This window comes from Marmota monax, unplaced genomic scaffold, assembly GCF_021218885.2.
Source record: "Marmota monax isolate L192 unplaced genomic scaffold, Marmota_monax_Labrador192_F-V1.1 WCK01_AAM20220418_F8-fsc00793, whole genome shotgun sequence".
NCBI classification, from domain to species: domain Eukaryota; kingdom Metazoa; phylum Chordata; class Mammalia; order Rodentia; family Sciuridae; genus Marmota; species Marmota monax.
In genome coordinates, this window is record NW_026694165.1 from 56,383 (window position 1) to 71,825 (window position 15,443).

General features: G+C 40.2%; 2 protein-coding genes across 2 annotated transcripts in view; one reads left to right on the forward strand and one right to left on the reverse strand.

Moving 5' to 3' along the window:
* Positions 1–454, reverse strand: part of LOC124107707 (gem-associated protein 5-like) — a 44,194-nt gene extending 43,740 nt beyond the window's left edge. Inside the window, 1 exon segment of the mRNA XM_058585992.1 lies at positions 298–454. The gene's annotated coding sequence lies outside the window, so the exon portion shown is untranslated.
* A 1,617-nt stretch (positions 455–2,071) lies between these two features.
* The window catches only part of LOC124107709 (large ribosomal subunit protein uL22m-like), a 47,996-nt gene continuing 34,624 nt past the window's right edge, over positions 2,072–15,443 (forward strand). Inside the window, 2 exon segments of the mRNA XM_046465877.2 lie at positions 2,072–2,146; positions 2,227–2,275. Coding sequence (XP_046321833.2) covers positions 2,119–2,146; positions 2,227–2,275 — 77 coding nt within the window. The 5' untranslated portion in view covers positions 2,072–2,118.

A 15,443-nucleotide genomic window follows, 5' to 3' on the forward strand; every position in this document is an offset into this window, starting at 1 on the left:
ACTTGGGTCGGGGAGGCAAGCCAAGACATCTTAAATGCCTGGGTCTGGACACTGCTAACTTCAGTAAGCTAGCGGTCCCACGTGCGAGCGTCGGGAGGCGGGACCGCTCGGCCACAGCGTGGTGGGGATCATTCTTGGAGACTCATCGCGACTCATCTTAGTGACTTTGGGCAGACCCCTTCTCTCTGCCGCAGTCGCAGACTATCTGGAACTATAGGAAAAGGGGTGACTGGAGACGATCAGCCGGCGTTCCGGGGGAGAGCAGGAGGGCTGCGGCCCAGAAGTGGGGGGAGTTACCTCGAAACGCGGGAGTCCCCGGGGTCGTGCCTGCTCCCGGGCCCACGCGCACAAGGAAGACGGAGGTCCGGGCCGCGAAACCGAAGAGGCCCCCGGGCACTGCATCGCTGCAGCGGGTGCAGTACCAGTTAGGAGAGGGCGGCAGCGTCCGCGGTTCCTGCCCCCATAATCACCGGCAGCAGAGGCAGAAGGAAGCAGCTACAAGGATGGATCTTTAGCAGCTCCACGCCGCAGCCGGGAAGGGGGCGGGGTCTACTTCAAGCCCCGCCTCCTGGGGGCCTCCGCTATGGCGCGCGCAGAGGTCCACACAGCATCACGCGCTCCTTTCCCGCTACCTCTGGGCTGGGAAGGGCGGGGCCGCGCCTCGCTCACTGCGCTGCTCCTCCCAGCCTCCAGGAAGGCAACAGTACGCCCAATCCGGTTGGAGGGTTCTGTCCTGCCTAAGCTCAGCCCTGACGTTAACTATTTTCACTTCCCACAGCAAACCATTTAATTAACGGTTTAGACTGTTGGAGCCACCTCCGCCCACTGCCGCTTTATTCTTTGGCCCTGTGCGATCACTGGCCCATGCGAGGGTACCTTGCTAGTTCCAGACATATTTTAAAGACATCTGTAAGAATGTAGTCAACGAAAAATTAAAATATGGGTCAGAAATCAGAAAGGGAAGGAATAGTTTTTGCAGCTGGGTCGGAATCCTGATCCTGGGATTTTGGTATTCAAAGATTAAAGAGGAATGGAGTGCCTCTTTTGGTTTGCTTGATTGTGCGCCAACTCTGAAGGGAATTGTATGCGGTTAAATTCTGTGGAGGAAAAAGAATGGAACTCCTTCCAACTCAAACATGCCAAAACGCTCATATTGTGTTCCACAACTGTGTTGTTTATTGCTTGTTCGCACTGGGTACCTGGTGGCAAACAGAAACCTGAAATACCTATCCTCAGAATAGAGATGTCAAATGTATTGGGATGTCTAGGGGCACTAACTTTGGAGGCCCAGAACCCTACATTGATCACTGGCTTTGCCAGTGCTTAGGCGAGACTTTAACCTATCCAGAGTATGTTTCCCATTTGAAGATGTTAATCCTTGCCTTGTTGGATTGCTGAGATGAATACACGAGGTTTAGTGAAGCGGCGGCCAGGCACATTGGCGGTAATAAATATCTGGCAATAAATATCTTTACCACTGTTCTACATCTCTTGGATGTAGGGGTTAGAAGATCATACGTCGTATTTCAGGTATCTGTTCTTTTAAAAGGCTTTACACAACTTCCAATGACCTTTACAAACTTGTGCCACAGGGAGTTATTTCTGACAAGAAAACTCAGGTCTATTTCGGGGACTCTGCACCCTTACTCCTTTCAGACCACTTGTGAGATGAGGCTTCATGATTTTTCTGAATACCGGTGAATTTCTACAAATCCACCATTTTTCGGTTTTTTTTTTTTTTTTTGGCTCTGAAGGTAAAGCCCAGGGACGCTTTACCACTGTTCTACAACCCGAACCATTTTTATTTTGAGGCAGGATCTCTTTAAGTTATAAGGATTTCGCTAAGTTGTTGAGGCTGGCTTGTGAACTTGCGATCCTCCTGCCTCGGTCATTGGGATTATAGGCTTGCGCCACCGTGCCCCGTTAGCTTTCGGTCTTTATTAAGTCATTCAATTTCAAGTCAGGCTGGCCTGGCTATACTTTAAACCTGGGCCGCGTCTTTGCTGTCTCCATGGCAACACTGCTTCCGGGTGAGGGGGGGGGCAATCCTGAGTATCGCGCATGCGCCTTGCCTCGCTGGCCTTTGAACTCGGAGGCTTTCGCCAGGGGAGGGGAAAGATGGCGGCGGCGGTCCTTGCAGACTTTGGTAAGAATTGCTTAGTGGTTCAGGGGCAGGAGAAGGGTTAATAGGGGAGTGCGAGTTGACAGTTTGTATTAATGTTGCAGGTGCATCATGGATACAGAGCCTGAGGAGCCGGGGGAAGCTGGCCTTGGGGTAAGTCTATCGCCTTGGCGTTTCATTGGGGCTCACAGCCACCTGACTAGTCAGTGTCTGCTTCTGGGTCAGTCTGTGCTTTAGGCTGTCCGGCCACAGAGGTGAACTAGACGGCCTGAGTCTGCCCTGTCACCCCGTTTTTCCACCGTAGCCCCCGGCTGTTCTAAATGTGTGTTTTTAGCGGCCGCCTGGGTCTTTCTGAACGCCATGTCATTCTCCCCCCTTACCTATGGGAGAGACTAACCTTTTTGCTTACCTCTCTGGTCACTTGCTTACGTGGGCGGGAGCTCTGTTGTGGACAGTCTTGGCTTGCAGGGTACCGGACTTGTTGTGACGCGTTGGATGCATTATCACTTCCTCCTAACTTTCTGCATACATAGTAGGTACAGCTTTACCCATTTTTTTGGAGAAAAAAATTGAAGCTTTCAAACGTGACCACTTTCCCAAGGCCACTCCCTTATGGGAAGTTTTGAAGCTTTGTACTGTACTCCGCAGAGCATTCTGTAACCTCAGGACAAAAATGTTCTTTAAAAGTGAGGAAATGTCATGGAATTGGGAGCTGGGAAGAATCCTGTCCTCTTCTGCTTGTCTCTTCTGCAGTACAGTATTGATATTGGAGATGGATAATTTGATTGTAAATTTTCTGATTGGTTCATGTTTTTTCACGTTTATTAGTTCATAGGTTCTGGAGACAGATGAATTGGGTATGAATTGGGTATGAATCCACCTATTAACTGTGTGATTTAGGAAAAAAGTTACTTATTCTTTGTGTCAATTATCTCTTATGTGATATGAGTGATGTTATCACCTATTGCATACATTTTATTTTTCCCTTGCCTGAACCTAGGGCCATTGGAATGCTAGGCAAGCTCTCCACCGCTGAACTACACCCACAGCCCTTGTAATATTTTTAAATGAGGATTAAAGGAGATAGTGCTTATGAATTGTTTAGTACAGTGCATGTAATAATCCCACCCTAAGTCTCAGCTGCCATTAATATTGTCATTACAAGTTATTATTAAGTTTTTATTATATTTAACTGTGTCCTAGGCTCATGAGTCCTAGGTGGATGAAGAGGTAAGCTAAAAAAGGCGAATAAGAAGCACTGGCTCTTGGGATTTGCCACACTTTGCTTTCTTAGATTACTTCTGTTACTCTGCCCCCCAACTATGCTGTTTTCTGAATATTCTGTTCATCGACTTGCTTCTTGGTTTTTCATGCTGTGCTCTCGCGTCTTGCCTATAACAGCAGGCCTACTCATTACTCAAATCCCTGTTCAGATATTTCCCCTTCAGAAAGTTTTCTCAAATCTTTCTAGAACTGGAGAAATTAATTTTTCCTTTCTCTTAGCATGTGTGCCTTGTTGCTACATGTATGTGTGTGTTTATATTTCTGTGCCTTTACTAACTTGTATATTAGAGTGGTAGGGACAGTTGACTTGTTTCTCTTTGTAATTCTTATATAGGGTCTTAAAAAATATTTTGGTAATGTTTGTCAATTTCAATTGTTTTGTGCTGACTTATACTAGGAAACTTTTTTTGGTACTGGGTATTGAACTTAAGGGGGCTTTACCACCGAGCCAATTCCCAGCCCTTTTAATTTGTATATTTTTGGAAACAGGGTTTCACTAAGTTGTTTAGGGCCTCACTATGTTGCTGAAGTGTGCTTCAAACTTGAGATCATTCTGCCTCACTGTGGGAGACCAACTTTACACATGACTGAGTACACTCCCTGGCTGGGTGCTGAGGCGCTCAGTTGCAGAAATGTGCCAGAGCTTCCCCACCCCCCTTCTTGGGTTTGAGGGTCAGTGTCTTGTGCATGGGTGTATCTTGTTACAGCCCCATGGGTGATGCTACGCTCATCTGTTCCTTTGTAATATAACCCCTTGCCCTATTTAGGATAGAGTCTTCCATGGAAGTGCCTTGTGTGTGTCCCCTTCTCTTACTGTGCCCTTGGGTGTGGCCTACCCAGGTGTCAGTCAACCTGTTGACAGTGGACATCATGAAGATACTCAGCCCCCTGAAACTTGACCCCTTGCCTCATTTGAATAGCTTCCCTCAATAAAAGGGGTCAGCGAGTGCTCTCGCTCTCTCTCTTTCTGCGGACCATTAAGGTCAGAGGAGCCGTCACAGCGACCCCAAAGAAAAAGGTATTTGTGTCTCCTGTGTAGCTATTTCATGCAGCCCAGTTAGCCCAGTTTAACTGGAGTAACCCCTGAGCCTTTTAGTCTCGAGAACAGAAACCCAGCGCCTCAGCCTCCTGAGTCTCTGGGATTACTGGTATGTGTCACCAAACCTAGCTTATACTAAAACTTTGAGTAAATAACTTGAGCAATTTGATTTCAGTTTTTCCATTTATGTCATGATACAAGAATGTGTTAGGTAATCTGTATGGGTCTTTGCAGTTCTGAAGTTATATAATTTTATGAATCCTCATTCTGAACTTTCTAATCGGGGAAATGACTATTTGAAAACTAAGTAAAATGGTGTAACTAATGCTCACATTAATCATGTAAAATCTTTTTATTATTATTATTAAAAAATAAACATGATTGTTTAAACTAGGGATTTAACCCAGGGGCATTTTACCACTGAGCTACATCTCCAGCCTTGTTTATTTGGTTAAGAAAATAATATTGTTGGCCAAGAAAAGTTTTTCTATAATCTGTGTTTAGTAGCAGACTGACAGGTTTCAGTCTTTTAATTTAAAGTCTAATATTTTATCATTGGGTGCTTTTGGTAAGTTTTGTGACTTATTGAACATTACACAGTTAATTTAGGTAAAGTTAGTATTTAAACAAAAATTTTTCTGGCCTTAAGTTGTACTCCATCACATTATAGGGATGGCAAAGTGATGGGCTCAGAAGGAATTTGTCAGGTGGATCTTTTTTGCAAGGGGTGATTTTAAAGTTTAGAGAATGAAATAGTATATTTTGGTGGTTTCAAAATAAAAGGGTTAGTGTAAAAGTGTGAGGGGTCTAGTGTTTAAGCTGTGTATAGGTTAAAAATTTCCACAATGAAAGCCAGGTTGGAATTGACATGATTTAAAGTTTGGAAAAATGATGATAGCAGTATGATATATTCGAATAACCATTGGGCTGCAGGAGGTAGGTCTGGATTTTATATGTATGCCTAGGACATATGTTGTGGCCTTGGGTAATTTGCTTAACTTCTCTGAGGCTCAATTTCCTTATCTCAAAAATAAAAAAGAATGAGAATAGTATCTACCTTAGAGAATATTGTGAGAATGAGAATGAAGAGGCTAATATGTAAAGATGTCTACTGTAGTATCTGGCCCTGTGGAGGTGTGGTGTGGGGATGATACTGCTATGAAGTTCTTTAAAGGAACCAGACTTTATGCTGAAACCATCAATAGCTACTCTGTACTCTTTTACAAGAGATTGCATGTCTTTATTAGCCCTGTTTACATAGAACAGTTAGCAAGATGATAAGAACTGGGACATAAATTAGTCTACTTTTCTGTTGAGCCAAGTTACTGTTTAAAGACTTTTCTGAAGTAGAGGGTAGAAGTTTACCTTTAGTTTTCATTTATCTGTGCTTTTAGTATTCTGATTGCCATGACTAATGGATTTTGACAGTTACAATGATTTTGTGTCCTCTTAATTAAATCTTACCTCATGACTTGATGAGTTGTGTCCTTTAGGAAAATGGTGCTTAAATATGAGTCATACATCTCTTTAAAAGTGTAAGGAAATCGACGAAACATCTTTGTGATAATTGCATTTCTAGTTTTGCTTATAATTTCATAATCTTCCATGTAGACATCATGGATTGTTTTCCAATCTTTATCTGCTATCTTTATGTTGCCTTTTTCTTTGTGTCTGTCTCAAAAGTTCCTTTGCTTCTTGCATAAAAGCTTATGTAGTTGTGTTTATGGCAAAATAACAACCCAGGATAAGCTCCTTGCTTTTAAGATCCCAAATGGGGTCACATCTTTTGCCATTCAGATCCCAGGGGTCAGGATGTTCACATGTCTTTAAGGCCATCATTTGGCCCACTGCATTCTCTTTCAAAAGAGGTCCTGTGGATCATTTTTTTTTTTTTTTTGGAAGAGTAATGTATTTTATTAAAGTCAACTGATTATGAATATTAATTACATCTGCAAAGTATCTTCACAGCAACATCGAAATGAGTGTTTAAAAAACTAGGTACCAAAGTCTAGCCAAGTTAACACATAATAACACATGATATAATATTAATCACTGTTAAAAAATATGCTTTTTTCCCCTTAATATATTTTGCAAGTCATTCTTCATTGATAAAATTTTATTATATGAAGGTATCATAATCATATAATTAGTCTTTAATTGTTGAATATTCGGTTACTCTTTGCTTTTAAAAATATTGCAGCAAATATTCTTTTTTTTTTAACTCACCAATCATTTTTATTTTTGTTTTATTTTTTTCCTATTTTTTATTGGTTCCTTTCAGTTATTCATGATAGCAAAATCTATTTTGATATATTTATACAAACATGGAATATATCTTATTCAATTAGGATCCCAGTCTTGAGGATTCATCATTGAGATTCACTATGGTATGTTCATATATGTACATAGAAGTTCAGTGTTATAGCAAATATTCTTTTTTTTTAAAATTTTTTATTGTTGGTTGTTCAAAACATTACAAATTTCTTGATATATCATATTTCACACTTTGATTCAAGTGGGTTATGAACTCCCATTTTTACCCCATATACAGATTGCAGAATCGCATCAGTTACACATCCATCGATTTACATATTGCCATACTAGTGTCTGTTGTGTTCTGCTGCCTTTCCTATCCTCTACTATCCCCCCTCCCCTCCCCTCTTCTCTCTCTACCCCCTCTACTGTCATTCATTTCTCCCCCTTGTATTATTTTTCCCTTTCCCCTCACTTCCTCTTGTATGTACTTTTGTATAACCCTGAGGGTCTCCTTCCATTTCCATGTAATTTCCCTTCTCTCTCCCTTTCCCTCCCACCTCTCATCACTGTTTAATGTTAATCTTCTTCTCTTGCTCTTCATCCCTACTCTGTTCTTAGTTACTCTCCTTATATCAAAGAAGACATTTGGCATTTGTTTTTTAGGGATTGGCTAGCTTCACTTAGCATAATCTGCTCTAATGCCATCCATTTCCTGTGGATCATCTTAAAGCATTTTTTTTTTTTTCCTACAGGAAGATGCCCTGTAGTCACACCTTTACTTCTGCTACTACTCCAGCCTAGAGTGTACTTCACTTGGTCTCTGTGTAAGTCTTGGTTTGTTCAACACTCAGCTTGAGTCCCATTTCCTTAAAGTCTTCCTAATTTCAGCCCTTATGTTTTTCCTTTTTTGGCATCTGAATGCCAAATGTATATATGTGGTTAATTAACTGAATCTTAAATCACTTGCGGGTTGGAAATATTTTATCTCTCTGCATTCTCATCACCTAGAATAGTACCTATGGTATAAGAAGAAATAGAAGTGTATATATAAGTTGATAAAATGTAAGCCATCCTGAAGAGATCTAAGTTTTACTCTGGAAGGAATTGGGATTCATGTTTTTCTTTTCCAGTGCCAAAAAGGAATATTAATTGCAAATTCAGCCTAGTACAGATTTCCATCTTTATGTAATAGCATAGCTTGTGTACTTTTCCAAATGGTTTTCACTGTTTCAACTATTCTTTAGAACTAAATGAGGCCTTTAGAAGTTCTGTCTACTCATGCTATAAGTTTCTGATTAGAAAATGACTTAATACTCTGAATAATATAACAGTGATCTGAAAGGGATAATGTCTTATTGCCAAATGATATTTGACACCAAAGCCTTCTCTTTGTTTATATTTTGGGTCTGTGAAATAGGAAGTTGATCAAGAATATATGTATCTCCAGGCATGATGGCACCTGTGTATAGTCCCAGCTACTGAGGAAGCTGAGGCAGGAGGATCACAAGTTCAAAGCCAGCCTGGGCAATTTAGCAAGTTCCTATCTAAAAATAAACAATGAAAAGGACTGGGGATATAGCTCCGTGAGATAGCACACTTGGGTTCAATCTCCACTACTGAGAATGAAGAGGCTAATGTGTAAAGATCTCTACTGTAGTACTGAAAAAAACCACATGAAAAAAGAAAAAAAGAATATATGTATGTGCTTGTTGATTTAGTCTCAGATTATCCTCAGAGAAATCTAGATATGTTGTTAGGAAAGGGACCTTATGAGGGTCAGCAGCAACAAATTGGATATGATCCTGCCGTGTACTCACAAATTGCTGCAGCTGGGGTTAGGGCATGGAAAACTTTACAGGGGCATGGAAATTTACAAGGTCAATTATCTAATGTAATACAAGGAACTAATGAACCTTATGTTGAATTTGTAGATAGGCTTATACAAACAGCTACCAGAATCTTTGGGGATATAGAACAAGCAATGCCATTAATTAAACAGCTAGCCTATGAGCAAGCAAACAAATGGTGCAGGGAGGTCATTAGACCATGGAAACATGAAGATTTAAACACATATATTAAATTATGTAGAGACATTAATGAACAAGGGCAAGTCTTGGCAGCTGCAGTACAGCAGGTTTTAGGTACCAGGCCAAAAACATGCTACAATTGTGGACAAACAGGACATTTTAGAAGGAGTTGCCCCATAGGAGGAGGGTTTAACAAAACTGGATATGATCAAAGGGGTAGAATACCGGGTATTTGCCCATGATGCCATAGAGGGAGACATTGGGCTAATGAATGCCGTTCTCAAACCACCATAGAGGGTACTCCGTTATCAAAAAACGAACAAGGACCAGGTGTTTACCCATGATATCGTGGAGAAAAGCATCGGGCTCCATTGCCAAAAAATGGACAGTGGGGCCCAATGCTCCGGGGCCCACAACCACAAATATACAGGGCAATGGAGGAACACAGCAACACCATCAGGGTAGTGCCCAGGACACATTATCCATTAGATCCCTCATTAGACAAACCAGAGGGAGTGCAGGGTTGGACCTCTGTGCCTCTGCCAGAGCAGTACTAACTCTAGAGATGGGAGTTCAAATCATTCCCACAGGGGTAAAAGGACCTGTTCCTCAAGGAACAGTAGGCTTATTATTAGGACGCAGTTCTTCTACTCTAAAAGGACTTATGATAAGTCCTGGGGTAATTGATCCTGATTATGAAGGTGAAATAAAAATTATAGCCAGTTCTCCAAGGGGTATATCAGTAATTTCACCAGGAGATAGAATAGCACAGTTATTAATAATACCCAGCCTACATGATAAATTTTCCAGCTGTACTATAGAAAGAGGTTCTAGGGGATTAGGCTCCACAGGTGTAGATTGGGCTATGCTTTCTTTAAATTTAGATTCTCGCCCCATGCTAAAACTAAATATTCAAGGACATGAATTTAGTGGGCTACTGGATACAGGTGCAGACCTTAGCATCAACTCTCGTCAAGAATGGCCAAAACATTGGCCATTACAACAAGCCAATCAAACGCTTCGAGGCCTAGGAGTGGTGACTAATCCCCACAAAAGTGCAATGGTATTAGATTGGAAGGATCCTGAAGGATGTGAAGGAACTATACAGCCATATGTATTGGATCATCTTCCCGTAAATTTATGGGGACGAGATGTCCTAGATCAATTAGGTTTGACATTAACAAATAACATCAATCCAAATGTGCCCACTATTATGGCTAGACAAGGTTTTAGGAAAGGAAAAAGATTAGGAGAACAAGAACAAGGTATAGCAGCACCAATACAAATAGATCAAGGAACAGACAGACATGGATTGGGTTTTCAGGAGGGGTCACTGAGACAATAAAAATTCCTTGGAAATCAGAAAGGCCAGTATGGGTTCCTCAGTGGCCCCTGACTAAAGAAAAGATACAAGTAACCAATGACCTGGTCAAACAACAGTTAGCGGAGGGACATATACAACCTTCTGTATCTCCCCATAATACTCCCATTTTTGTCATCAAAAAGAAATCTGGTAAATGGAGGTTATTGCAAGATTTAAGAGCTATTAATAACGAGATGGTTATTATGGGACCTGCTCAATCAGGGATTCCTCAATTGTCTGCTTTGCCAAAAACCTGATATGTTTTAGTTATAGATATTAAAGATTGTTTTTTTTTTTCAATTCCAATTCATCCTGAGGATAGTCCACGTTTTGCATTTACTGTCCCTGCGTTGAATCATGAAGGTCCTGATCAGAGATATGAATGGAAAATACTCCCTCAAGGGATGGCTAACAGCCCAACTATGTGTCAAATTTATGTTAACAAAGCAATGCAGCCACTTAGAAATCAAAATCCTGAACTACAAATATTTCACTATATGGATGATGTATTATTAGCACACAAAGATAAAGAAACACATTGCTAGAATGTTATGCCACACTTACAAACTTATTAAAAAAATATAATCTAGAGATAGCAATAGATAAAGTACAATTAAATTTTCCAATTAATTATTTAGGAGTTCTATTATCCTCAACCATGGTCCGTCCACCAAAAATTCAAATACGAGTAGATCAACTCAAATCACTTAACGACTTTCAAAAGTTATTAGGAGACATAAATTGGATAAGGCCTTATCTAGGCATACCAACAGGAGAGTTGGGACCTTTATTAGATGTCCTAAAAGGTCCATCAAATCCAAATTCACCCCGCATGTTAACGCCTGAAGCAAGAAAGGCATTAAAAATCATTGAAACATATGGAAAATATGCATTTGGATAGAATTGATATAACTTTGCCTTTATTATTTATTGTACTACCAACAAAAAAATACTCCTATAGGAGTATTTTGGCAAAATGCTAGGGCCATTCCAACTCGGCTGTGGCTCTCAACAGAATATATGTATGTGCTTGTTGATTTAGTCTCAGATTATTTCTTAATATTGTTCTGTTGATACTGATTTTTATGATTTGTTCTTATTTCTCTATGGTGGTCCAAAATCCCTGTTATATACGTTATATCATGGAAAAGGAAAGTAACATAGGGACAGGAAAGAATGGAACATTCTTTAAACTGTTGCTTTAGGGCTATGCTGATTTGTCTCAAGAAGTTACAGACTGAAGATCTGTGTGACAAATCACACTTGCAGATGTGTGTAGTTTGCTCTGCACGGTGTAAAATCTTCTTTTTATTTTTTATTTCTTTAATATTTATTTTTTTTAGTTGTAATTGGACACAATATCTTTATTTTATTTTCATGTGGTGCTGAGGATTGAACCCAGGGCCTCACACATGCTAGGCAAGCACTCTACTGCTGAGCCACAATCCAAGCCCAAAATCTTCTTTTTAAATTGACATTTAAAATGGGCAGTTTTGTCAGATGAGATGTGGTGGCTCTGCTTGTCATCCCAGTGACTGAGGAGACTGAGGCAGAAGGATCATAAGTTCAAAGCCAGCCTGCAACTTAGCAAGGCCCTAAGCAACTCGCTGAGACTCTGTCTCAGAATAAAAATTAAAAGGGCTGGGGATGTGGCTCAGTGGTTAAGTGCCCTTGGGTTGAATCCCTAGTACCAAAAAAAAAAAAAGAAAGAAAGAAAGAAAAAAAGACAAAATTTCCATAAAAAATGAGGTTTCTAGATTCTTTTATCCATTGCAAGGCATGGCAACAATTTTATATAGTTGAAGGATGTGCTGCCTTCATATGGGTCATTTACCCTTCGGTATTCCACAGTTTTTCTGCCATGTATAAATTTTTTGTAGTTACTCATGCCTAGCCTTCCTACTTTACCTACGGCCGCCTGTATTCTTTCATTCATTCTACACATATGTATTGTTGTCTGCTGTCTGCCAGAAATGATATCCTAGCACTGAACAGAAATCCCTAGAGCAGCATATAGAGCATAGAATCTTGTGAGAGGTGCAAATGATAAGTACTATATAGTATATATTAGTGACATCTTAGGAGAACATGCATGCTGAGTTTGGAAATGTGGGGATAGGATTATGCAGGGTTTTGTTTTTTTTTTTTTAAATGGTGCTGGGGATTGAACCCAGGGCCTTGTGCTTGCGAGGCAAGCATTCTACTAACTGAGCTATATCCCTAGCCTGAGTATGAAGGTTTGGATAGAGAAGCCTCTAATGTTTGGGAACAGATCTGAAGGGAGTAAGGGAGGAAGCTGTGCTAACATCCAAGCAGAAAGCGTTCTAGACAGAGGAGACCATAAGTGCAACAGCTTAGAGGAGCCATGTCTGGTGGTCAAAAACAGGGAGTGCAAGGCTGGGGATAGTTGTGGGAGGTGAGTTCTGGGATAGGAGGAAAGAGTAGGATATCCTGGAGATCCTTGGGGAGTCATTGAGAATACTTTTGGTTATTCTGAGTGGGATGAAAAAATTCATATAGGAGTAATATGATCTGACTTAGGATTATGAGGGGTCTTTTTGCTGCTGTGTTAAGATTAGGGTGGGGATAGGGAGCAAGGATAAGAGGAGAGATCATCGGATGTTTCAGGTAGAGATTTGCTTTCTGGCAGTAGTGGCTGTGAAGAGATGGGTACATGGTTATGTTCTGGCATCATGTTAACAGAAGCTGGTGGGACTTGCTGGTGGAGTATGAGAAAGCATGGTGACCCCAGACTTTATGACCTGAACAACTGGAAGGATGGAGTTATCATTTACTGAGGTGGGAAGACTGCCAGAGGAGCAGGTCTTAGGGAGAATATCAGGAGCTCACTTTGGGGCTTGTTAGTTCTGAGATGTCCAGTTAGCATCTGAGTGGAGATGTGAGTTAGCAGTTGGGTATAGGAGTTTGGAATTGTGGAAGGGATGTAAATTTGGGTGTCATCAGTGCATGAATAGTACTTAAAGCTTTGAGATGGGTAGTGAGGGTAGATGGGAAACAGAAGAGTCCAAGGACTGATTCCTGCCTGGGATATCAGTGTTATGATAGGTCAGAGAGATGAGGAAAAAACAAAGGAGACTGTGGGGTAGTGGCCAGAGAAGTGAGAGGAAAACCCACAGTGTCCTGGAACCCATCTGAAGATAAAGTTTTAAGGAAGGGAGAATGACCAGAGATATTTAGATCTTTCTCAGCTGAGGACTAGAATTAACCGATGGGTTTTGCAACAGATATCTTCAGGGAGCTTGATGAAGCAGTTTTGGTGGAATTTGTTTTCCTAGACTGTAGGAGCTAGGAAAATAAATGGCCTTAAGGACCATTTGGGTTTATGAACACAATTGTAAAATTTAAGCATTTGTCTATCCTTGGCCTACACATTAAGGAAATATGACTTATTAACCATTCATATGAATACCACATGATGATGTCAACCTTTTGCAATAGAGAGGTTGTGCTTCTCATTCTGCAACACAGCACTACTTTATTTATTTTAGTGTTACTACTGCTAATAGGTACTTTCATCTGGGGGCAATTTTACCCCTCCTCGTGCAGGAAACATTTGACAATGTCTGGACACATGTTGGTTGTCACGACTTGGGCAGGCAGAAATATTATTGGTATCTAGTAGATGTAAGTGCTAAATATCCTATGTTGCCCCAAATGTCAATACCTCAGAGGTTGAGAAACTCTGAGTGTATTTTTGTTCAAAGTTTCTGGAATTTCATTTTTATGAAAGTTTGCTAAACAGTTATTTCCTTGTTTGTCCTTGACTATCCCAAGGTAAAATTATATTGAGCTATGAGAATATACATATTGCTTCAGTCTCTTTATTTCAGATTTTAATTGAGACAAGAGGGAGGATGTTCTTTTATTCAGTCTCAAGTGTATGATTCACTTATTGTTCTGATAAGTAAATACAGAACAAAGAACCTTTTACTTTGATGAGTGTAATAGCATGGTATTCTTAAGATTGAGCCTGAGGCCCTTACTGTCTTCACTTGGGGCTTGGGCATACCTTGCAATGAATTTCAAAATGAAACTTTCAGCAATATATAGGAGGTATTATTCCTCTTTCTCAAATTGTGACTTTAGAAAGTCCTCAGACACACTGTCCTATCTGAATTAACTATTAGTCTTAAAATTTGATTTATCTGCTACTCTTCATTGCCTGATGACTGTGGGCAGAACTTTAAAAATGATACTTAAGTTTATCTGTGTGGGCAGGTGGGAAATACCCGGATACTGAGAGTGAAAATCCAGATAGGAGTTCACAGGTACCACTGTCTTGGCAGGTGCTCTGGCATCCTGACTGCTGTTCGCTGCTTTGTGTGTGTGCTGTGTTACAGTCATCCTGGAGACCTGGTTCTTTTTTTTAAACCCAGTTTACAAAGTTAGTGTGAAACTCAAGGACCTGAGTTTCCTAGTGAATGAAAGGTTAGAGGCTATGATAACGATATTTGAATTTTAAAATGATCCAAGTTGATCCTGGGCGTTTTATAAAGTTGCCTTTTGGTACTTCTTTCTTTCTCTTTTTTATTTTCTTTCTTTTTTCTTTTTTTTAACTTTCACTTGTTTGCTTTGTTAGAATAGTAGCAGTGAACTAGAGCTATGTGCAAACTTAAAACTTGTTTGGAAGTTTTGTTTGAAAAAAATCACAGTAATCCTTGCCATCAAATTTAATTCCACCAACTTCCTTTTCTTGAGTTTGTTTTCTATACTGACCCTTCTCAGGCTCACTCATGTAAAAAGTCTTATAAGATCTTTACTTTTTGTTTGGTTTGTTTTTTTAGCACTGGAGATTGAACCCAGGGGTACTCAACCACTGAACTACATCCCCATCCCTTTTTATTTTTATTTTGAGACTGGTGGCCCAGGCTGGCCTTGAACTTGTGATTCTTCTGCCTAAGCCTCCCTGGTAGCTGGGATTACTGACATGCACTACCATGCCTACCTGTCAGAACTACTATTTTGAATTGGTTTGTATCTTTTAAGTTTGAGGTTGCTTCATTTTTATTTAATTTTTTTTTTTGCTTCATTTTGTGTGCTTTAATTTGGTGTTATTCTAATAATTGGCCAGGAGAGGGCACATAGGAACTTTTGATTCAATACACATTAATCACTATTTGGAATAATATTTTAATTTGATGGCAGTATATTAGCATTTACTTGATAGTTCAGTTTATGAACATTTGAACCTTGAAAGTATTGTAGGTATTCAGAAAATTTCTTATTTTTAATTCATAACATTAAATTTATTAAGCATCATACTTAATTCACCAAATATGTATTGTAGATTTAAGGAGTGCAAGGCACTCTGCTGCTATACAGGTGGGGGTT